Source organism: Rousettus aegyptiacus, unplaced genomic scaffold (assembly GCF_014176215.1).
Source record: "Rousettus aegyptiacus isolate mRouAeg1 unplaced genomic scaffold, mRouAeg1.p scaffold_m13_p_17, whole genome shotgun sequence".
Lineage (NCBI taxonomy): Eukaryota > Metazoa > Chordata > Mammalia > Chiroptera > Pteropodidae > Rousettus > Rousettus aegyptiacus.
The window spans coordinates 3,114,984-3,138,918 of NW_023416292.1; the positions used below are offsets into that span (position 1 = coordinate 3,114,984).

General features: G+C 39.0%; 1 protein-coding gene across 1 annotated transcript in view; it reads right to left on the reverse strand.

Moving 5' to 3' along the window:
- Positions 1-279: 279 nt before the first annotated feature.
- Positions 280-23,935, reverse strand: part of LEMD1 (LEM domain containing 1) — a 49,737-nt gene continuing 26,081 nt past the window's right edge. The window contains exons 2-6 of the mRNA XM_016140628.2: positions 22,384-22,502; positions 21,648-21,770; positions 18,969-19,036; positions 1,691-1,767; positions 280-784 (exon numbers count right to left, since the gene is read on the reverse strand). Coding sequence (XP_015996114.1) covers positions 586-784; positions 1,691-1,767; positions 18,969-19,036; positions 21,648-21,770; positions 22,384-22,465 — 549 coding nt within the window. The 5' untranslated portion in view covers positions 22,466-22,502 and the 3' untranslated portion in view covers positions 280-585. The remainder of the gene's footprint in view (positions 785-1,690; positions 1,768-18,968; positions 19,037-21,647; positions 21,771-22,383; positions 22,503-23,935) is intronic.

A 23,935-nucleotide genomic window follows, 5' to 3' on the forward strand; every position in this document is an offset into this window, starting at 1 on the left:
GACAAGTAACTCACTCAAGGTCACAGAACCAATATACAGAGGAGCCAGGTGCTGACCAAGCTTTGTCTGGTTCCAGACACCATGGTCATTCTGTTCCCTCATTAGGCCTTATTTTTTCAAAGCTTGCTAAGTTTCAATGGTAAAAATGCTAAATTATTTTCCTTTCATTACTGGTGATGTTAGATATTTCTTTGTGTTTGCCAAACTAGAAGCACTCTCTTTTTGTTAATTGCCTTTTGTGGCCTTTCTATAGTTGACTACAATTTGAAGAGTGAATGAAATGTGATCAATGACTTGTTGCCATAGTTAAAAAGAAAAACACAGGCACAGTTTCCTTTTTAGAAGTGCGCTCCAATATGGAAGCCCCTTTAATGACGGCTGACATGACTGGGAGACTTCCCTATAATCCAACTCTTTGACACAAGGGCCTGCTTCTCCCCTTCGTTCCTTCTGCCTGGCTGAGTCCCAATACAGTGCAAAGGAAGACTACCTGGCTACATGGCTGGCCCTTCCCCTTAAGAGCAGTCCTGTTCCTTCTTGAAGCAGGAAGGCTTGGAAGCAATCATTGCTTTGCTCCTGAAGCACTTAACCAAAGAGTGGCTTCTTTTCCACAGTTATATAGACAAATACCACAATGATGAAGATGCCGAACACGGCAAGTTTCAACCCCACTGGAAACTTTTCTAGCTTCCTGCTCTCAACATTCCTGTTTATTATGCAGTAGTCTTTCTTTGTGGTGTTACTCCCTTCTTTGAATCTGGTGTTTGGTGCTCTTGAGGCACACCTGTGAAAACATTAGCAGCTCTTAGGGTTGCATACACCTATGAGCTGAGCAACCACTGAAAGTGTGTGGGCCTTGGTGCCCAAGGGAGCAACCCCAGTAGGGCTTTAGAGAGCAGCCCTCTATCACTGAAAACCTATGCTAATTTCGACAAATGATAATAACAGGGTTCATAGGGATGTGAGTTTGAGAAAATCCCACCAAGCAATTTCTTTATCATCCACTTGTGTAATGTCTTTCAATGCCGGCACAAGGTCCTGACTCAGGGCCTCACAGATCCCTTGGTTCCACTGGAGATCTGTAAGAATGGAGGAGGGCACCAGTATGCAAGCCCTCTCTCTTCTCTCTTCACAGGTATAACCGCTACCTTTCAGGTTGGAGAAGGGAAGTGCTTTTGAAATCTGCTGATTTTGCATTTAAAAGGGCAAGAGCATACTTTCTGAAATCTTTTAGAGTCTTATGTTTTCATTAGTCTAATCCTGGAAATTGGCTGAAGTTTATTCAGAAGTTAGGGAACTTTCCAGAAAGCTTTGCTTTCTGACTAATAAAATGGCCAGTCTTGAGCATTTATTTCTACTACCTGCTCTTTTTTCCCCTTCTTTCCCCATTTTCCAAGACACAAATAGGAATATATGTCTCCAAGTGACTACACATCAAGAACCTTGGGTTCTGGTCTCAGTTCATTGTGACTTTTGGCATCCCCCTCAATCTCTCTGGCTCATTTCCTTACCTCTAAACAAAAGTGGTGAACTAGAACTTCTTCAACTTTGAAATTACGAGATATTACAAATTCTCTTTCTCAACAGATTCTTTTTCAGACTCAAATTATTCACAAAAATCTGAATAACAGTTTTTTCCAGGAGTTACGTAAGTCAACAATATCTCCTTATATGCTAAGAAAAGTATTACCTTATTTTCTCAGAATGTTTATAATCCAGGCAGTAGATATCTTGGACTTTTAGTTTAGTGCGGGAAGCCTTGGGTCTCTAATGAATGGAAAGAAAATATCAATAATTTATTTACCAAGAAGATAATATTTATTAAATTCTCATGAACAGGCCTCATGATACAGTTTCTAATGTCTTGCACAAAGGACCTTATCAGACCTCTTATAATCTGAGGACTGATAAAGTTCTTGGTACATCATGTAGTTTAGTACTTCATAACACAAATTTGAAGTGTGCCTTTATTCAATAGTAGCAAAATCCTCCAAGTTCCATGAAGTAATATTTTACTTCAATGATTCATACTTGAACACTAGACACACCAGTGACGTGAGCAGCATTCTGTTCTTAAGTATCATCTATTTTGCTCTCTTATTTGTACTTTTATTGCTTGGAACTTTTTTATGGGCATGCATCATTTTTATATGAAGAATAAAGTTATTTTAAAAAACAAGTTAGGTATGAACAATGGCTAGAAAATAATTTAGGAAAATGAAAATGTTCTGTATGAAGAATGGAAGTAGAGACGATCATATTTTCTTTTTTCCGAAAATTTCTTTCGTTCTGTTATTTTTTTAACAAAGTAAAAAACGATAGCGTGCTATGCCTTTGTTTCCTCTCTGTGAAATAAAATTGTAAAGTTTAAGAGGCTTAATCCATGCTAAATGATTAAACATCTCCTGGCATATAATAAGCACTTAATAAATATTAGTAATAATGATTGTGATAATAATCATTATTGTTAATTTTGTCATGCTGTTTTCCTTTATGTGCCTGGCTTTCCTTGATTGTCTATTCGTATTTAATATTCAGGTCTTATCATCCTCAAGTGTCTGCAATGTCCAGGACTACGAAGATGTGGTGTCAGATGATGTTGCTAACCACCATTTATTGAATGCCAGGCCCTATTAACCCATTAACTCACCGAGGCCTCCTAGACAACCCAACACTCATCCGGTATGCACTATTATTGCTTCATCTTGGAGACGATGAGTGTCGAGGCATAGAAAGTTTAAGTTACTGTCTAAGGTCACACAGTATCATCAATGAAGCTATGTGCTGGAACCACTACACTAGACTCTTCTCTACCCTTCAGTTTCTAAAATAATTTCCCTCCTGTTAAAAGTCTTTTTCATTACTCTCATTCACTCAGATTGGTCATCTGGTCTATATTTCTTCAGTCCTAATACACATGTTCTGTACTTTAGTTCATTGACCCGAAGTTTTATTTATTCATTCAACAAACATTTGTGGTGTGCTGCAGAGTGCCAGGCCCCATGCCACTGTGAGTTCTGAAGGGACCACCACACTTATCTTGCTCTAAAGAGCTCACCACTGAGAATGGTTATGTGTAAGTATCCTGCACTGTCTTCTTTTATCACTAATCAGACCATCTGTTGGATCTCATGGAGCTGTCTTCTATTTCTCTTTAATCAAGACATAATATCTACCACTTGGTGTCATTGGTAGCTTGATCTCTATTTCCTCGCAGGGGCCCAGGACCACTGAACATGAGACAAGCCTTCTGACACCTACTGTTTCACAAGATGCCTCATGAAACAGTAGGCTATGGACAAGGGAGTCAAGAACTGAAGAAATCCTCAAAATATGAGAGGAAGATGGAACTCACCTCCTGCAGGGAAAGGACTGACAAATACCAGGACAGAACAAGAATCAGAAGGAAGGTCAAAAGTAGGTGTTCTGACAGCAACATTGAGATAGATGGGACTAGGGTATGATGGAGGGTAGGACATGAGACACTGGGGCACTCAGCTGAGTCACAGAGTTACCAGGAGAAAGGACAGACCTGGCCTTAGCAACCGTGCTGTCAGGACACTCCAACAAAGCACATAAATCTAGTGACTCTGGCATATCACCTATAGGATGTGTTGGGTCAGCAGGTCCAATGGTCTCAGCCTAAGGTGGGTGGGAAGGACATGGCCTGCTGTACCATCATTTACTGCCAACAATCCCTTTCTTAGTAAAGGCCACCAACAATGAAACAGCTTTGGTTTCCATCTCTTCCCTCTACTCCTTGCCCCATCTTCTTAAAGAAGATGTTCTCAACAGCAGTGTACTGATACCCAAGCAGGGCCCCTGCAGACGGTGGGAAGCTGTACATGACATAAGAGCACCATGTCCAAAGAGGTACCATTCCCAGTGTAGATATCGAAGATGTACAAACCACTACAACAATTTCCTAGAAGACAGAAGCAAAGGCTCTTGAGGAAGAGAGACCTTAAAAAATTCTCATCAAAGTGCCACATGGGCTAGAGATGGTCTGCTTACCAAGAGACACTTCAAACTATTTCCAAAGGTGTTAGAAATATTTTTTAAAGCACATTCTTTTAAAAAATCTTTTTAATTACAGAAAGTTTCAAACATATACAAATGTAGACAATGGTATAATGAACCTCCACAGACCTGTCACATGCAACTTCTTTTTAATTCTCTTAAATTTAAAAATAGATATGTTAAATAAAGCATTTGGGGTAGAAGTCTGGTGTGAAATCAAATTATAGGATTTCAAAGCTCTTAGGCAATCAAATACTCTCTCCCCTCTCCTTCCTCATGCCATAGGAGGTTTAGGTCTTTGATTTCCTTTTCTTTTATAATTTATTTCCTTTACTATTATTCAAATATAGAGTTCTACAGTATGTAAAAGGTGAACATTCTGATTTTCAAAAAAGGAATAATTATAGCCTATCGGCTTGACTGTGTAGTCATCAATAAATATAATAATTATAAAGACTATCTAACAGGGAAAAGTGATATCAATTAATGTTAAATGAGTAACAAGAGTATAGAATTATATGTACACAGCGACAGCGACTGTGTGAATACATACTGTATAGGCACATAAACAAAAACAAGAGGGAAACTGAAAAATGAAATCAGCTTTTGTGTCGGGTGGTATGTTTGTAGTTGATTTGTTTTTCATCTTTAGAACATTCCTTTAATGCTCTTATAATATGGTTTTCACCATAAACAGAATTTATAATGGAACTTAAAAATATTGGCGTTCATTAAAGCTATGGCTTAGTGATAGTAAGTGGCACCATAGGGAAATGTAATGTCTTTGCTCCTTCCTCCCCGTGCCCAGAGCTAGAATCTGCAAAGACAGGGCTGTCTGGGCAAAGTGTTCACAGCTGAGAGTGGGGACTGTATGGCCTCCTCTGCTTCTCCACCCGCTTCACTGCACCTCTGGCATTCAAGTCAAAAATGACACCCATCCACATATTGCTGACCACAGCTGTATTTATAAATGTACTAATTACGAGATATGCCAATATAATAAGCTATGAGTGTCTCATTATAATACTAGCTAACATGTACTTAGCATTTCCTTTACCCCTGGCACCATCCTAAGCATTTTACATGAATAAAGTAATTTAATCCTCACTACCGCCCTATTAGGAAAGTGCTCTTGTTATGCCCATTTTATAGATGAGAAAAGTGAGGCGTGGGGAGTTTAAGTAGCTTGCCCATGGTCACACAACTGTTGAGATGGTGCAGTCAGGAGTCAACCCTGGCAGTGAAACCTCAGAGTCCCTGCTCATAATCATCATGCTGTACTGCAGCATAGTAATGCTGTTTTACTAGAAGGGAATTAGAGCACCACACTGCGAACCTCTATTATCTTGTCATTCAACATGCCTCAATTTATTTAATCTTTGTAACAACTCTAGGAGTTAACTATTAGAGTCACCATTCTATAGCTGAGGAAATAAAGGCTTACAGAGCTAAAGTATTTGCCCCAGGTCACACAAGTAGTAAAAAGACAGAGCTTTAACTTATGCCCAGATATTCCAGTGTTAATGCCTATGTCTTTTTGTTTTGTAATATTTCTATTGAGAGAACGCATCATTAACAATAAATCAAAAAATATTTCTAGATATTGTTTTCATTAATTTATAAATTATCCAATTATTAATTTCCTGTGGAAGTAACACATATAGCCATTAGATCTCTTCTTGAATATTTCAGATGAAGTGACTTTTAAAGACGATTTTTCCAGGTAGACTATTTCGTGCTAACTCTTATTGCCTACCTATGTACATCAGATTGAATCTGAGAGTGCATTGCTTATGAGCTATTATGTCATATCATATTATAACTACTAAACACTGGGTTACTATTCACAGCCAGAAAGAATAATAATCATTTGTATTCTAATTAAATCAGTACTCATCCAAAAATGTATTTGGAATTTTAAGAAATAATCTACTTTGACTAAAATGATTAATATTTTTCCATAAAGAAATACGAGTTTGTTTTGTATTTCCACAAGATGTGTATTTTACAGTGTAGACCCAAAGCTAGCCTGAAATATCACAGGCTGACACGGACAGTTTCGGGCAATCACGGAAGGAGTGTTGAGTGCTGAGGACCCTACCCGCTTCCTCTCTCTTATTCTTCCAGGGCTTTTTACTGTTGGACTTTGGAGAGTTAGGAGGCAGTGACACTTCTGTGGGCGGGGATGAAATTCTCTCCTAACCGAAATGTGTTACATTTTCCAATCACTCTACTTCGTTAACGCGAATTTTTTTAGAAGACCTGTATGTAGAACCAGACATTTTTACAAATGACTTGGCAAACTGGCAGTTGTGATCTGCTTACAGCCAGAAAAACCTTTTGACTTAGAGCTTTTTAATAGTGAGCTGACCACAAATCCCTTTATAGACTAAAATGATTAAGTTAATAAAAGATCTTGTAATAATTTTAGACTCTTACTTTATTGTTTTTACCTCAACCTTGATTTAATAAAGCTCTCATTTAGAACATTGTGTTCTTTTAACCTAAATAATGATTTTGAATATATTAAAAAGCCTTTTAAAAGAACCTGTACCACATTAACAAAAGAAAGGTTAAAACTTTATGATCATCTCCATTCCTGCTTTAAAAAATCTTTTAGTAAACAAGGAATAGAATGGGAACTTCCTTAGTTTGATAAAAGTTGTCTTCCAATATGTACACCAAAAATCATACTCAAAAGTAAAATGTTAAAAGCTTTTTTAAATCAGAACCAAGGAAAGCATTTCTACTATTATGACTCTTATTTAATATTGTAAATAAAGAGATCTTAGCCAGCACGACTGAACAAAAAGAAATTAAAGGCATACAAATTAGACTAAAAAGAACCTGTAGAAAATTATTATAATTGCAGAGTTCATTGTTATAAGACAAAAGTTATTGACAAAAGTCAAATGCATTTATATATTCCAGCAACAAACAATTTAAAATATAATTTTAAAAAGATACTATTCCTAACAAAAATTAGCAACTAAAATTAACACCATAACTGGTAATAAAGCTAATAAAAGATGAACATGATCTTTAGTGAGAAAATTATAAAATCTCACTGAAAAACATAAAAGAAAATTTTAATAAATGTAAAGATGTAACATGTTCATGGACAGGAAGGCTCAACTAAGTAAAGATTCAGCTCTTTCTAAGTTAATTTATAGAATCAGCAAAATTTCAATCTAAATTCCAATCTGAATTTTTCATGGAACTTGATAAGCTTATTCTAAAATATATACTGAAGAACAAAGGGACACATAAAAAATAAAGATACCATTTTAAAACAACAACAGGTGGAGGGTTGCTATGGTAATGAAGACATTCTGCTATGAACACAAGCTAGAAAAATTGATCAGAATAAAGACCTCGTTGCATTAATCATGGTTTTTATTTTTGTATTTTATGATGCTTTGACATCTTGTGGCCTTGCTAATCTTGGAGAGACTGCTTTTCTCAGGGCTAGCTAATTTCCAGAGATTGTAAAGACTTGCCTGTGACCAAGGTTTTCACATGCAAGCCAACCAATCCAAAACCCATTCACCCAACCTTCTCTTTTCTCTAACTCTCACTTAGCGAGCAATTATTTCCTCTGTCCTACAACAGCCCAAGGCCAAATACTGTACAACTAGGATCCACCCCCAGAGACCAGAACCTGCTGAAATTAGTCAAACTAGCTGATCCTAAAATGCTTACATTGCCTCACCCATTTGTTCCTGCAAAACCCACAGTGAAACCTGCACTGTGCCTTCCGCTCACTCCCGCCTCCTGAGGACTGACCCTGATACTTCTCTGCATGGCTCTGCATGACATGACGTGCCCAATCCTCTTGGGAACTGTAATAAACTTCTTTCAAAGGCAGTTGCCTCTGTGTTTGTCACCTTACCCATACTTAATTAAAACAAATCCTGGATATATTTTAAAACTCCCATATATGTATAGAAACTTGATATATGACAAGAGCTAACGATGTAGGTCAGAAAAAAAATAGACTATTCAAAAATGGTACTGGAAACAAGATGAGATAGATGTACTCTAAAATTTTTCTGCTGAATAGAGCCAAAACCCTGAATACTATAGATAAAGCAAACAGAAGAAGATTCTGAAAAGTGGAGAAAAGTAGATGGGCTAGGGACCTCAGGACCATAAAAATGACATGTGGTGAATTTCCTAGGTTTTCTTTTTGCCTCACATAACCTGGACTGAGTGTTAGAGAAACTGGCAACCTAGAAACACCAACGAGTGCAATTTTTTAAAAAGCATCCAGAAAGCCAAAAGACAAAGAAAGAGGAGAGAGGCAGACTAAAGGACAGAAAGCTTTTGACAGTAACTGCCCTACTCTAGCCAAACAACTCACCTCCACCTCCACCAGCCAAGGTGCAGAGAAGCCTGGACTTCCACCCCTATGTTTCAGACTCTTCCCCCACACCACTGGGCTGGTATTAGTGAAGCCACTGATACCAGTCATGAGACTCCCCGGAACCTCAGGAATAACAAGAAACCCACAAACATACAACGGATGTCAGTGGAGGTCCAGTGGGAGACCTGGACCTCTACCCCACCCGCCCAACGGCAAAGAGCTGCTGCCCTCCTTCCCCTACAGCATAAAGTCTGAGGAGGATGCTAAAATAGAATATTTCAATAAGATCCAGAGTCTCTCATAACTTGAGTGAGAAAAGACAATAAAAAAGTCAACACCGAGATGACACAATGTTGTAATTATCTGACCAGAATTTTAGAGCAGCCATCATACATAAAATGTTTCAGGAACAATATGAACACGTTGAAACAAATGAGAAAATATTAACTCTCAGAACCAAGTGTAAATTTTAAAATAAAAAAAAAATTCAACAACTGAAGTAAAAAAACTCACAAGATGGGCTTGACAGCAGAATGGAAAGACAGAGGGGGAAAAAATCAATGAACTTGAAGCTAGAACTATACAAAGTACTCAAACTAAACAGTAGAAAGAAAACAGACAAAAAAATAAAATAATACAAAACAAAAACCAAGAATGTCAGGGCCTCTTCGAATCATAATAGATCTAATATTTGTGTTATCACAAATATTAGGAGAAGAGAATAAAGTGGGGATGAAAAATGTATTTGAAGAAATAATGTCCCAAATTTGACAAAAGACATAAATCTACAGATTCCAAATGCTAAGTGAATTCCAAACAGGATAAACCCAAAGAAATTCATGCCAAGAAACACCATAAGCAAACTCGTCAACTTTTGTGCATCAAAGGACATTATGAAGAAAGAGAAAAGGTAACCCCTGGAAAGGGGAAAACATATGCAAATTGATATTTGATAACAGACTAGTATTCAGAATATACAAAGAACTCTTATAACTTAACAACAAAAAGACAAATGATCCAATTTAAAAATGGGCAAATGACTTGAATAGACAGATCTCCAAAGAATATGTATAAATGGTCAATAAACATGTGAAAAAATTCTCAACATCATTAGTCATTAGGGAAATGCAAATCAAATCCATAATGAGATACTATTTCATACACACTAGGTTAGGTATGTTAAAAAGTTGGGGTGGAATAACAAGTTTCAGCAAAAATATGGAGAAATTGGAACCTTCACACATTCATGGTGGGAATGTAAAATGGAGCAGCTGATGTGGAAAACAGTTTTGCCCTTACTTAGAAAGGTAAACATAGAATTACCAGATGACCCAAAAATTCTACTCTTAGGTATATATCCAGAAGAATTAAAAATGAGTATTCAAATATTTATACATGAAAGTACATAGTAGTATTATTCTCAGTAGCCAAGAGGTAGAAACAGTTCAAATGTCTGTAATGGATGAATGAATGAACAAATTGTGGTATATCCATACTACAGTCATAAAAAGAGATGATGTGCTGATACATATACATGCTACAACATGAACGAACCTTGAAAATTGTACACTATGAAAAAAGTCAGTCACAACACACATAAATATGAATGATTACATTTATATGAAATATACGAAAAAATCCATTGAAACAGAAAGCAGATTAGTAGATACCAGGAGAGGATTGTAGAGTAACTGTTTAATGGGTATTTTGGGGTGACGAAAATGTTTTGAAACTAGATAGAGGTGGCATTATGAATGCTCTATATGCCACTGAAAGGTGCACTTAAATAGTAAATTTTTTGTTATGTGAATTTAGCCACAAAAATTTTCTGATTCTCATCATTGTAGTGTGAATAGCCTTATGTCTTTAGCCTGAAGAAATAGATACTGAAGTTTTGGGGAGGGAGTAAAAGGTCGTGATGTCTATAATTTAGTTCAATAAAAAATAATAAATAGATAAAATTATAAAACCGATGTGGTAAAATGTTAACAATTCATAAATCTAGGTTAAGGTCACATAGTAATTCTGCAAGTTTGAAATTAGTTTTTAGTTTCATTTAGTTACATTAAAAGGCACTGAGAAAAATTAGGAAAGACAAGCCCACTGGCAGACAGTGTTAAAATGAAATAGGCTGTGCATGTGGGGCGGGGGGCAGGGGTTACATGGGAAATCTTTGTACCTTCCTCTCAATTTTGTGGTGAACCTAAACTGCTGTAAAAAAAAAAAAAAAAAGACAAGTCCAAACTACTAGAAGATATATGCAATGTTATGACTGACGAAGGATTAGTATACAAAATATATAAAGAGCTCCTTTAAATTAAAGGAAAAAGATAAACAATCCAATAGAAAAATGGGCAAAAGACATGAACAGGCATTTCACTGATGAGAAAACATAAATGACCAACAAACATGAGAATAGGCTCAACTTATTAGTAACAAGAGAAATACTAATTACAACCATAATGAAATACGTTTTTACGCAAACTACATTAACAAAAATTAAACCTTACAAGACTAAATTTTGAAGAAGATTTAGAACAATGGAGCTCTTAATATTTTAATATATTGCTGATAGGAATGTAAAATGGTGCAGCCACTCTGTAAAGCGATTTAGCATGATCTCTTAAGCTAAAGAGATATACATCCTTTAAGTCAGCAGTTCCACTCTTGAGTATGCTCATTCAATCACAAAAACAATCATGCGTATGTGTACAATGGATCATGTGCCACACTGTTTGTAGTGGCATTTCTTGTATTAGAAAACTTGGAAACAATACAAATGTCCCATTAATAAGGAATGGGTAAATATATTTTTACAATAGCAGTTAAAATGAATGAAGAGGGCTACAAATATTGGATGAAGCTCATAACGTAATGGTGAAGGATAAAGAGAATTGACAGAATAATACTTACACTATGGTATCATTTAAATAAAATCCAAAATCATGAGAAACTGAACTAATGTTTGTGGATACTGTAAAGAAAAGGAAAAGAATGATAAGTAGAAAATTCACGATAGTGGTTACATTGGGGGAAATGAAGGAAGGGAAATACGATCAGGGAGGAATACACTGGGATTGTCGCTGAATTAGCAATGATTTAATTATCTCTAGGGTGAGAATCTAACTGCTCATTATACAATTCTTTATACCCTTTTAGATGTGTTAGATATGTTATAATAAAATGTTGGAAAAGGTTTTCAGGTTTGAATTTTCTTCTGTCTACTTGGGCAAATTCCAGGTACCCATACATATATAAATCAGCTCATTTAAACTATGCTGACTTCTGTATCATGGCTTTAAGGTATGTACAGAAGAGTCACTGAAAAGTGTCTCTATGGACTCTCATTGCAAAGCAATCACCAGAAAGAAAGCCTTTGCTTCCAGAAGTGATATCCTTCTGGGATACCATGAAAAGAGACACTGGAGGGAGCTATTTCACCACTTAGGTGCCTGGTTGTTTTCCCTCTTCCTCTGGCAGGTTGATATAATGGAAAGGGTAATTGAATGGAAATTAGGAAACTGGAATTCCATTTCTAATTTTTCTTCTAACTCTGTATGGTCTTAGGCAAGTCATATCCCCTCTCTGTCTGTTTCTGCATCTGTAAGATGAACCATACAGCCTCCACCAGGAAGCCTTTTGGATAGGAGATTCCATGATCAACAATTATAATAAATTATGCCTAGACTTAGGCATTGTGATGATAGTGCCTGGTATTCATGAAGTCCCAAAAGATCAAAATAACTCAGGGATGCTCATAGGGGAGGTACAACAGAAAACTCCTCTTCCTAAAATGGATACACATATATCTATACCAATAAAGCAAATTATAAACTAGCTAAAATCAGTTTGGTCATATTCTTAAGGGAAAGGAAATCTGAGTTTTCTAAACAAATTCATACTTTTTCTATAGAAAGGGAACACTACTGCTCATAATTCAGTTTTATGAAAATAAATAAATTTACCTTTATTATCATCTTAGAATCATTGTAATCAGAGTTTGGTTTCACTATCTCTTCCTGCTGCTCCTCTATTTCAAAAACTGGGTTCTATTACACAGAAAGAATCAGTATGTAATCAATAAGATAAAGATACATTGACCATTAAGCATATTTAAGCATATCTACCAGGAGGTCAGTATTTTTACAGGAAGAATGTTAAATTACATTCCTTGCAGAGATGGCATTTAGTTCCCATTAAAACATATCAAAGGTAAGAACTAAGGGCTTATTAAGTAGTTATAGGATATGTAATTTACTCTTCACTTTGACCCAAAAGTATATAACTACTTTTGGGAAAAAGGATTTTTTTTTAAATTAATTAAGAAACTATTATAGAGATGTTTAACATCAGGTCTCCTAAAACCTTTATATGCAACTCAAACGACACACTTAATGGTAGTCCTTAAATACATATTCCCTTGATACATTGGGCCTTCTGACTGCAGCATTTGGGGTAGGCCCTGCACATGCTAATTATAGCCTACGAGGTCTCTTATCAGCAACAACAGCAATTGAGACACCAGGAGTGAAAACTCCATTAAAGTTTTGGCACAGAGACATTGAAACAAAATGAAAGCCAAAAAAAGAGATGTGAAACTTTCCTTCGCTGGGATGTCAGTGCGTCCTGCACAAGAAGTGAGGCAGAGGGGCCATGAATGCAGAGTGTCAAATGCCTGTAGGTCAAAGAAATGGAATGCGGGGGCTGTGTGTGTTGGGGCTCCTGGTAGTTAGTTGAAGGACGGCAGCAGTAGGGGTGGGGAAGATATGGAGGCTTTAGTGTGTCCTGTGTCCAAGCAAGAGAGACAGTGATGGGAGGGCCACGTGGAGGTGTTGGCATGTTCAGTGGTTAAGCAGGTGGTCATGAAGGTTATGCAGATGAGGAAGTGGCAACTAAGACTGTGAGATCGGCAACACTGGAAATTAGAATACTGAGCAAAATGTAAATATATCAAGGATAATGGAAGCCAGATTTCTCACTGTCACAGAAGTAACTTACAAACATAGAAAGGGAAACGTTTAGGAAGAACACTAAAATGTTAGATTGTAATTGAAGATCCATGTGAACTCGTAGTTTTTAAATTTATATATAAAAATAGTTATAGATGCATACATGTATGTATACATATATACATGCATTTATTTTCCAGCTTTGTCCATTCAGAGGGCCTAGAAACAATGACTCCCCAGTAGCAACGAGCTCACCGAAGGCTTAGATCTTGGATTTAAACAAACACCATCCTGCAGCAAAAGGAACCAAGGCTCCTGGGGCAGGAAAAGCACAGATGCCAGAAATTTTTGTGCCAGAAATTGAGGAAATGCTCAAAGTGGGGGCAAGGAATGATGAGGACATGTCGAAAAGACACAGTATCCATCTCGAAGGGGCTCCTAATAGCCAAATTTGGGACAATTTAATCATTAAAATGAATAACAATATCAATGGATACAGCCTATTGAATTAAAGAGAATCAATGAGTCATACTAATATGAATGAATGAATAAATGAATGAATGAAAGAAACGAACGAACAAATAAATGGGGGAGAAGTAGAATACCAACTAATAAATGTAGATGGAATAATGGAAATAGAAAGTCTCAATGGGCCGTCATTATAATGTAAGTTGATTTAGATAATCATGTGACCTAGGGCTAATGGATGAAGTTTTTTATAGGAAGACTATGTTCATGTCGTTTCAGAATATTTCCCCACAAAATACCATTCTGATTACAAATGGGAAAACAGTGGATTTTATGGAGAGCCATGACAGACACCAGCTTTTCCAGGTGACTAAAGTTAGTATTACCAGCGGTGGAACAGGATGACATTGTTCCCTGCTCTGATACACAGAGAAGAGCACAGCATCATTCCCGAGGAATTTCTGCCCAAAAGACATGACCTCTATGAATAATCAAAAGGAAAAGTCACCCTACAGAATGAAAGGCCTGTACTCGTTAAAATGGTCAAGGGCACGAATGCCAGGGACAGATTGAGGCTCTGCTGTTCCAGACAGAAGGAGGCCAAAGAGCACCAACAACTAAAGGCAACGTGTGTTCCTGGACTGGTTGTGGACCAGAAAGAAAAAAGACATTATTGGGACAGTTGGTGTAATTTGAATGGGGTCTAAATATTGGATGGTAGCGTTGAATCAATGTGAATTTCCTTAGTTGGAGTGTTATGTGGTGGTCGTGTGGGAAAGTGCCCTCTGGGAGGTGGGCAGCATACATACAGGCCAGAGAGCTGAGAGGCTTGGAGTCTCATATCATTCGGAAAAACACAATGATAGTGTACACACACACACACACACACACACACACACGGCAAATGTAGTAAAAGGTAACAATTAAATAATCTGGATAAAAAGAGTATGAGAATTCTTTACAGTATTCCTGCATCTTTTTCTAAGTGTGAAATTATTTCTAATGTTTACAGAAGCAGGGGAAGAATTTAAGCATCAAATTAAGAAAGGAGTCCTATATAGGGAGGGCACTTTTTAAAAAAAGCTTGGTCTGCTTTGTTAAACACACAGCACTTACAGGGAACAATCTTTAATTATATCTAGATATTTAATTATATAAATATATTTGTAGGCACTCTGATAAATTACATTCTGTAGCACTTAGGAGTTCAATACTAAAGATTCAGCTTCCATTATATTACTTTTCACTTAAGTATATTGCATATAATTAAATATCATATTTTTATATAATAACATTAATGATAATAATAGTTCTTATTTGTACTCAGACAGCTCTTATTATGTGCCATCACTACTGTTTTATATACTTTAACCGAATCCCTGCAAAACTCTATGAAGTCGAGACTACTATTATCCTTATTTATAGACAAAGATCTAAACAGAGAGGTCAAAAATCTTATCTAACTCAGTGGCAGAGCTGGGATTTGAACCCAGGCCGTCCAGCTCTAGAGTCCTTATTTTTATATACATATTCTGTGTTTCCAGAGCTCATTTTGTAAGTTTCTTCAGAACAGGAACAAGAAGGTCTACACAAGACCCTGTATTCAGTAAACAGTTGTCAACTCCCAGGATGAGACCCAGGGCTGGAAGCTCTCTTGCAACCCTTTCCTGGATGGTCATTAATTCACTATGACTTAAGCATTGTCTCTCAAAAGAATACATTAAGGCATGTCTAAGACAGAAGGGATGGTACAGAATAGTAAGTCAGAAAGAGAGAGATCATCGACATCAACATAGCACAAAGGCTCCTTGCAGTTCAGCCAACAGGGACTGAGTGACTCCCCTCCCTCCATATGCCTGACATTGAATTAAATACACAGGGTTCAAAGACATAAGTTTGCCATCAAAATTTTAAAACCCAGAGCAAAAACTCTTAGGAAGAAGGCGGGAGTAGAGGCTGATGGAAAATGCAGATTCCTAGGCCGAAGCCGCAGGACACATTTTGAGAAACTCCTAGGAGAATGTGACCAGATGAGGACAGAGCATTCGAGGCTGGGAGAACAGGACGAACAGAGATTCTGGCAGGAAAGAGCTTAACGTGTGTGAGGGCGAATAAGGAAACACCTAGATGGGGCGGGGGCGCTGAGGAGCACGCCTTCAGGGCCAGCGCCCTCGGGGCATTGGATGCAACCGTCCTCCGCAAACAGGTGTTCACAGACAAACACGTCAGCCTTTGGCACCAATCCCGAGCCCAGGGTGACCATATGCCCTGATCTGTCAGGACAGTCCTGCTTCGCTCCTGGTATTCCAGCAACCCTTCTGGTTAGTGCCCCCTTTTACTCTCAGTAGCATCCTGTTTGGAGTGATACATTACACGGCTGCCCTATCGAACCCTACTTCATGCAGCCTGACGTTGTATTCCGCCTCCCTGCCACCCCCACATCCCGTTTCTCCTCTCTGAGAGAAGAGGATTTAGAGCCCGAGTTACACACATTGGCCTCACTCCCTACTCCATCGGTGGAAGCTTAAGCTGTGTCTAGAGTCTATTGGATGAGAAAATCCTCAATTAAAAAAATATTGACCTTACTTTCTAAGTGGTCTTAATCACCATATCAAATGGGCTGCATATGTAATTTGATAAAACACGCACATACAGTGCTAAAAAGTGTCCAGAAATTGACTTAATCTGAATGTCAAATTGGTTTGTATTCAACTAGAAACCTACTAAAATGAGAGGAAAATAAGTGTTTATTGGTATTTCAAAGAAATGCAAATAATCCCTTTCTGAGTACTTAGAGGACTGTTAGGTACAGACCACTGCTCTTAAGTAATTAAAATCTATGGTGTTAGACAAGTGTCTCAATGAACACACTTTCTACTACCTTTTACATGGAAATTTAAATGCTTATTTACATTTACTTTCGAATTTAAAGTTGAACAGATGTCTCGAGGCCCTTCTGAGAATCAAAATGGCTTGTATAAATCCTCAGATCAAAACATTTTATGCCATCACAAACTTTCTATTTAGTTCTATTGCCAATTCAAAGTATCAATGTTGTTTTATTTCAGGTTTACCTAAAGCAAAGTCGGAAGGGCATTAGCCCCACCTAATGCATTTTAAGTACTCAGGTTGCGTTTTCTCCTGTGAACGTCTGAAGGAGCTATACAAAAGGGAACAAAATTTACTGAATGGAAAGGATTCTTTTAATGAGCCATTTAAAAGATTTTAAAAATCTTTTTAGAAAATTTGATTTCAGAAGTACTTCATCAAATTTAAATTATGTTTAGATAGGAAGCTGAAGTTATAGCTTATTGCAGGAATGTTTGCCTGGGGTTTCATTTTATTTATTTAAACTCAGCAAGTAGTTTAAATACGAGACCATATTTGCAAACTAACCTATGTGTCACTGGAAATGTTTGGTAGACTCGATGACATGATTTTTGGGCTCCTACTATGTGCAAAACACTGTGGAGGCTGCTGAAGGGACTAAAATGCAATTGTAAAAGGATGCGCAGGAGTGGCCTTTGAGACATTCCCTAAGTGATCACAGGATTTTAACGGGAAGGAAAATGGGGTGGAGGTGGAGAGAATGAAAAAGATTCCAGGTATAAAAAACAGCTGAGGCAAAGGTGCATGGAAGAGGCGTGAGAGGTGGAGAAACGGGGTAGGTGTCGGTTGGGTTGGATGGTGAAGGAGATAAATTTACAGGAAAGACGGAAGTCTCTTCGTGGTGTGTGGTAAATTTGCGCCTTGTTTTGAAAGTTTCCAGGCAAATGAATGACACGATTAAATCTCTGCTTGCAGAGCCAAACAGGAGCTGGTAAAGGTTGGAGTCAGAGACCAGTTAGGAAAGTATTACAATTGTAATTTAAAAACAAACAAACAAACAAAAACTAATATGGGTGCAAGCTGGGATAGCAGCAGTGGGAAGAGAAAGGAAGGATAGATTATTTTAAATCATAAATCAAATCCATAGGATTTGGCGATTATTTATATGTGAGGAGCTGAGAGGAGTGGGAGTGACTTTGAGCCTGGACAGTGGGAAGGTGGTGGACCCATCGAGATAAACAGAGGTCATAAATGCAGGTGGGTGGTCCTGGGTATCCTGAGTGCGAGCCGCTGGGGATAACTCTGGGAAAACTAGGAATACAACTGTATGACCTATGAAATGTTCATAATTACAAATAACCATTTGTTGGATGAATGCAAGGAGGAGGGAAGGAGCTTTCCAGGAATTAGTGGGTATGCCGGGCCTGTGGCTCGGGAGAGAGGTCCTGTGTAGAGGGTGAGATGCGGACTCACTCCGCAGGCGGCGAGTGAATGAGACAGCTGAGGGAGTTGGTGCCGAGCGGGGAGAGGAGAGAGCTGGAGACAGAGAGCTCTGGCACGAGGTACCTTTAAGGCCCAAAAGAGAGTCAGAATGGAGACAGTAAGAGGGGCAGAGAGAAGACCAAGATGCTGAAATCTGAGGAAGCAAGCATCCCTGAATAACGAGGGACCGAGGTCAGAAGACTGAGAAAAAGTCACTAGCACTGATGTCTGCAGTTTATTCTGTGAACGAATTGTGCCGTGTTCTGTGCTAAGGGCTTCACTTGCCTTTCACTTCACACCCGCCGGCTGAGGTAGGTACTGCTATTAAACCGCGCGAGGAGGTTCACATCCGTTAGGTGACTTCCCCAGAGTCACACAACCAGCTAGTGGAAGCGCAGGGACTCTAAACCAGCTAGGCTTCACCCCAAAACCTGTACTCTCACACAGTTGGCCGAGTGCTCCAATATGATGCTGCAGGTAGAAGCCAGACCTCAGTGTCCGGGGAGGAGAAGGGGACAGGAACTCACATTTATTCCATGCTCCCTATGGGTCTAGAACTGGGCTCAGTGCTACGTGTGAATGTAGCACAGGGGGTGAAAGGTGAGAGAGGGGAGGACAGCTGGAGGGGAAAGGGGGGTGGCTGCTATTTCAGAGAGGGGCAGGAGGACCCTTTTACTCTGGGGTAATAGTCTCACAAAACAGAACTGCATTAGAACAAGCTTCTTCAAACTAGGATTTTCCCACTGTAATAGAATGAAGTGACTTCCTATTTCCCTTCTTAATACCTATGAAAAGTGCTATTTCCTCTATTTAATATATGTGTAAAAGTATTCATGCATTAGAATTGTACATACTTTTTTGAGTCTCTTGTGTTTTTCTGGTGAGAATATTTTTCCTTTCAAAATGATAGTGACATTAAGTTCTGGATCATGGGAAACAAAAGGAAAATAGGCCATGAGAACATACGAGCTAACCAAGAAAAAAAAGCATCAAGCATCAAGGTGAATTCTATCAATCGTAGGGCAGAAGATTTTAGTGAGGGGAAGGCAGTTTACTCTGCCTTTCTGAGGTAAGAGAGCATTTCTGCAGTGGCCTTTGTGGAACACGCTTAGGCCTTCCCCGGGGAGCACGGGGAGGGCTCCTAGCGGGGAGCCTGTCACATCCGTATGCCTCCCAGAGCAATACATTGCAGAGGCCAAGCTGCCCTCTCCTCTGGGCGGCTGTTTGCAGTCTAGTCATTGCCCCTTCGAGCCGGCCGTAAGCCTTGCGCATCTCTGAATGTCAAGATAGGGCAGGAGAATTTTCTCCTTCTGTATCCAAAGAATCACCCAGGGGAGGGGAGGCCAGACCTGTGCTAAAAGGCTTTAAAAGTCAGGGGAACCGCCAGGGCTTCGATCAGCCCTCGCCTTCAGCCTGTGAGGAAGCATTTAGATAAACTTGGGGCTATCATGTGCTCCTGCACATCAGCAGAGCTTTTAATGGGGTGGGGGGGGATTTTAAATTAATTCTCCAAGTCAGAATTATTTGAGAAATTTGAAAATACTCATGCTATGTCTTCCCAGTACCAAAACAATGAATGAAAGAGAAAAAATAGAATCTACCCATTGTTTGGATGACCTAGTGCCCAGCCGCAGGTCCACAACTGCCCCACCCCGCCCACCACAGCCCCACCCCAGACTAGGTGTTTCTGTGAAAAGGTCAAGGCCAAATCTGCACAGGACCCCAGCAGTTCCATGTCAAGCTCTCCATTCTCAAGGCACACGGTCTGAGGCTTCTCCAGTGAGCAAACTCAAATGTCTGACTCAGACCCAACCTAGAGAAACGGCTTTGCTATGTGCCACCACCGGCCACTGACGTCGCAGAATTGCATTGCTAGGGCAGGACTGACCCAGAGCTTCCGCCTCTGACTTGATCGCCCATGGTCGGCCAGCATTAGAAGGACAAGTGTAAAGCAATGGCAAAGCTTACAAACCAAAGGACCAATTTTCTCCTAACCCTAGCGTGCTGGGAAACCAGGACGGCTTAGCCTGAGACCACGACAGCTTGACTTTGCAGCTTTGACCTGCAGTACCTGGCGGTCACAAGCCATGAGTGCACAAGCTTTCCTTTCCTTTCAAGCCTGGCACCGCATTTCATCAGAGAGCTGGTCTAGTCCCTTCAGCTCCCTTCCAGGGCAGGAAACAGAGGCAGTCGGGTCTGGGATAGGACCTTGAACACATCCCATATCCCTGAGGCACCCCCATGCTAACTGTCCTGCTCAGGGGCCAGTGGGGTCCATCCCTAAACCCTGCTGCCCTCTCTAATGAGGCCAGCCAAGCCTGACCCTTGGGGAAAGCTCTTATCTGTGCCACCTTCGATACCAGGCATTCCAGGGGACTTGTCATAGGGCCGCAGGCACTTTTATTGTTTTCTTAAACTATTAATTTGAACGATATAAAATTGCCAATATTTTTTTGTAGCTCAAACATGGTCAGAAATGTAATGTGTTTATTCTTATAGTAGAAATTGTGAGAAAAGTATAAGGCATGTGGTGGAAAGAGCACAATTATGAGAGTTCGAATCTGGGTTCAAATCTCAGTTCTATATCCCTTTCATTCAACAAACACATACTGAATTCCTATGGGCCTGGTCTTGTCTTAGGAACCAGAAATACAGTGGTGATGAAGACACATGAGCCTTACTCTTCATGGCACGTTCTAATGGATGCTTATCTTCTGAGGCCACTTCCTAGCTGTATGATGCTGGGCCTGTCCCTCGGCCTCTCTGAACTTCAGCTAAGAGTTATGAGGGTTAAATGAGATAATGCAGTTAGGCTGGAAACGCATGGCAGTTTTCAATAAACAGTACTTCCTGTTATTTTACTGTGCCTCATAGAGAACTCCTAATAAATGTTTATTGAATGAAAGAGCCTTGGAATATATTGTGGGAATCTTTAAGCCCAACCCCTAAGAGCACAAACTAGACACCCTTAAAGGAGAATGGTGTGCCACAGAAAGGGGCCACTGTAAGGGAAGCCCTCAGATCCCAGAGGCCACCACTCCCTACCCACCTGGAACCCAGACCTGCCGTGGTCAGCTCCCATTAAGTCGGGAGAGCAGTAGGCACAGAGAAGTACAATCTGGTCATCTTTCCTAATGGGTGTAAAATCATTTAATTCCAAGAAAATAACAGTCAGATTTATCAGTTGAGGCAAAGCAGAGGCTGAGACCTCAAAGGAGACCTGGAAATTACCTGTAGGAACATCTGGTTTTAGAAATCAAACACAGATTTGGCTCTAGTTGGTAAGAGCACATGCAAATTGACCCGTTCTTCCTCCCACTTTCCACCCAGTTGAATCACTGGCATGAACATAAACGTGGAATTAAGCATTCCTTTTGCAGCCCAGGGGCTTGTTTTCCAGGCTCCGTGTGCAAACAGGCCATATGGCTATTTCATAGGTCACCCTGCGTACCATTTAAAGCTGCATAAGTCGTGCTGGACAAGGTAGTAATTAGTACAAAATTTCTATCAAGCAGTATAGCTTCTGACGGTACCTTTACTGTCATCACAGTCCTGAGCACTGTCCAGCTTTCTGGTTCCATTCATCACAGGGGATGCACAGGGAGGAGAGACCAACAATTGCATTAACTTTTTTTCATACACTTTTCTGGTGGAAGCTGAGGAAGAATGTGGAGAATAGATGAAGTCGTTCTGTTTGTGTATGGAATCTTATTAGGTTCAGGTATTTTACAACTCAGAGCCTTATTCTTGTACCTTATATCATTAATTATGTTTTTTATAATGAGTTGGACCCACAGCTACCCAACTCACTCCTTCCCTTCCACAAACACTTAAGGTGAGGCCTCTATTGGTTAGCCATGGAGTCAGGCATTGAATACAAATGAGAAAAAGACTGACAAAGTTATAACCCTATCCGTTGGGAATATGGACAATAAATACATAAATAGTTAACATAGTGCCTATATTAGAAATAATAACAATAATAATAATTTTTAAAAAGTTGATATAATCAAGAGTAACTGGGTTTTCACTGTGAGGGAAAAAGGATTTCCTTCTGTCTGACACCATACTTCCTAATCTGTAAGTAAGATCTGAGTATATTTATCACTTCTTCCCTTTTTATAGTTTCCTAGTCTTTTTAAAAAATTTTCCTATTTCTATTTTAATGATTTCCATTGCATATGTTCATTCCACTATGAATGATTTAAGTCTTTGGAGTAGTTTATAAGTAATAAGTGACCTACTCTCTAATGTTTGCAGCATACATACGTAGTATTGGGCCAGGTGAAAATCCAAGCTCATCAAGTCGATTCTGTAATTCAGAGTTACTCAGATACTTCACGTCCACCATGGTGATAGAGGTTTGGTCTCTTTTCTGATAGTGGAATCTTTGAAATAGTAAAACATTAAATTCATTAAGATGGCCTTACAAATAAGAACTAAAACTTTACCCATCCACAGAAGAGTTTACAACCCGATCTCCCCAATCTTGGAGGTGCACAGACGGTAAAGCAAAAACCACCAAAAAAAGGCTGTTTTCTGCCGTAAATCTCTCCCAGGTTTAGCTGCCTTAATACAAAGCTTTGGATGAGCGTCGTTCGCCCCAGTGTCCTTGGGGTTCAATTAGTTCGAACTTTTCCACTCAACAAATATGAGAAAAATCTTCTGCACAAAACGAACAAATATTTCCATTATTGCTTAGGAGCTCTGAGTAAGAATCACGCTCTGAGAAGACGAAATTAATTAAATATGAAAGAGCTGAGAGATTTTTAGTGAGTTAAATAAGAGTTATTTATCCCTGCCCTCCTTTTGATGAGAGTACAGAGAGTACAGAGTATTCCGTTATTGCAAGCAGTAGTAGTTTTCACACTTGCAATTTAACTCTGAACCTAACGAGATAGTAGTTTTTAATTAACCGCCAGCAGACTTTGTAATTGCTGAATTGGCATTTGAAAAAAGTCAGCTGTTCATTCTCTGGCACGCAAATTGATTTTTATAGATTTACGAGTCTTGATACGGCTTTCCAAACCTGCAGAGCCTCAAGTTCAATCAGTTTTATTCAGTTGATCCCCCTATCCCCCTCAAACTGACCCCTCCACCTACTTAACAAAATCCTGACAAAGACAGAGCCATTTGTCAAATGTTTTAACAGAGATTTTTAATTTAGAGGTTATTTATTGTACCTCATTTTTACCATGTTTCTGGGTTTTTTAATAGTGTGAAAACGATGGCAAGACAATTACTCAGCATTGGAAGTTCTGGACCAATTTTAAGTAATGACTTTGCCTTTACTGGTGATCAATCAATGTCCAATTAGGAAGAACATTGTATACAAGCTAGAAAAAGCTGTGAATTGTCATGTATAACAGTGTGGTTTGACAATGCCTAGCTTAACAGTTCTCCACTTTTAAAGCTGTATTTTGACCAGAGTCACATTTGGACTCACAATAGGTGCTTAGTAAACATATGGTTTCCTTCTTTCCTACCTGTTTGGGAAGCTGAATTAACCCTTTCAGGGCACTAGTAACAACCTAATGTTAGGAAGGAAAGGACAATGCACTTCCTTTCTTCTTTTTCTTCTTTTTTTTTTTTAACTGGAAGCTGGCTTAGATCCTGTGACATTTCTTCTCAAGAACAGCTGTCTGTTGTTTTACCACTTTCCCAAAAATAACCTCCGAAAGAGCCCTCATCAATTTCAACTGACACTAGACAATTGCCTGGAGGGAACACACATATGGAAGAAAAATATTCAAATGGAATCTAACTGTATAATCAATCCACTTACCCCTTTACATGGTTGTCTAAAGTCTAAGCAGTTGGG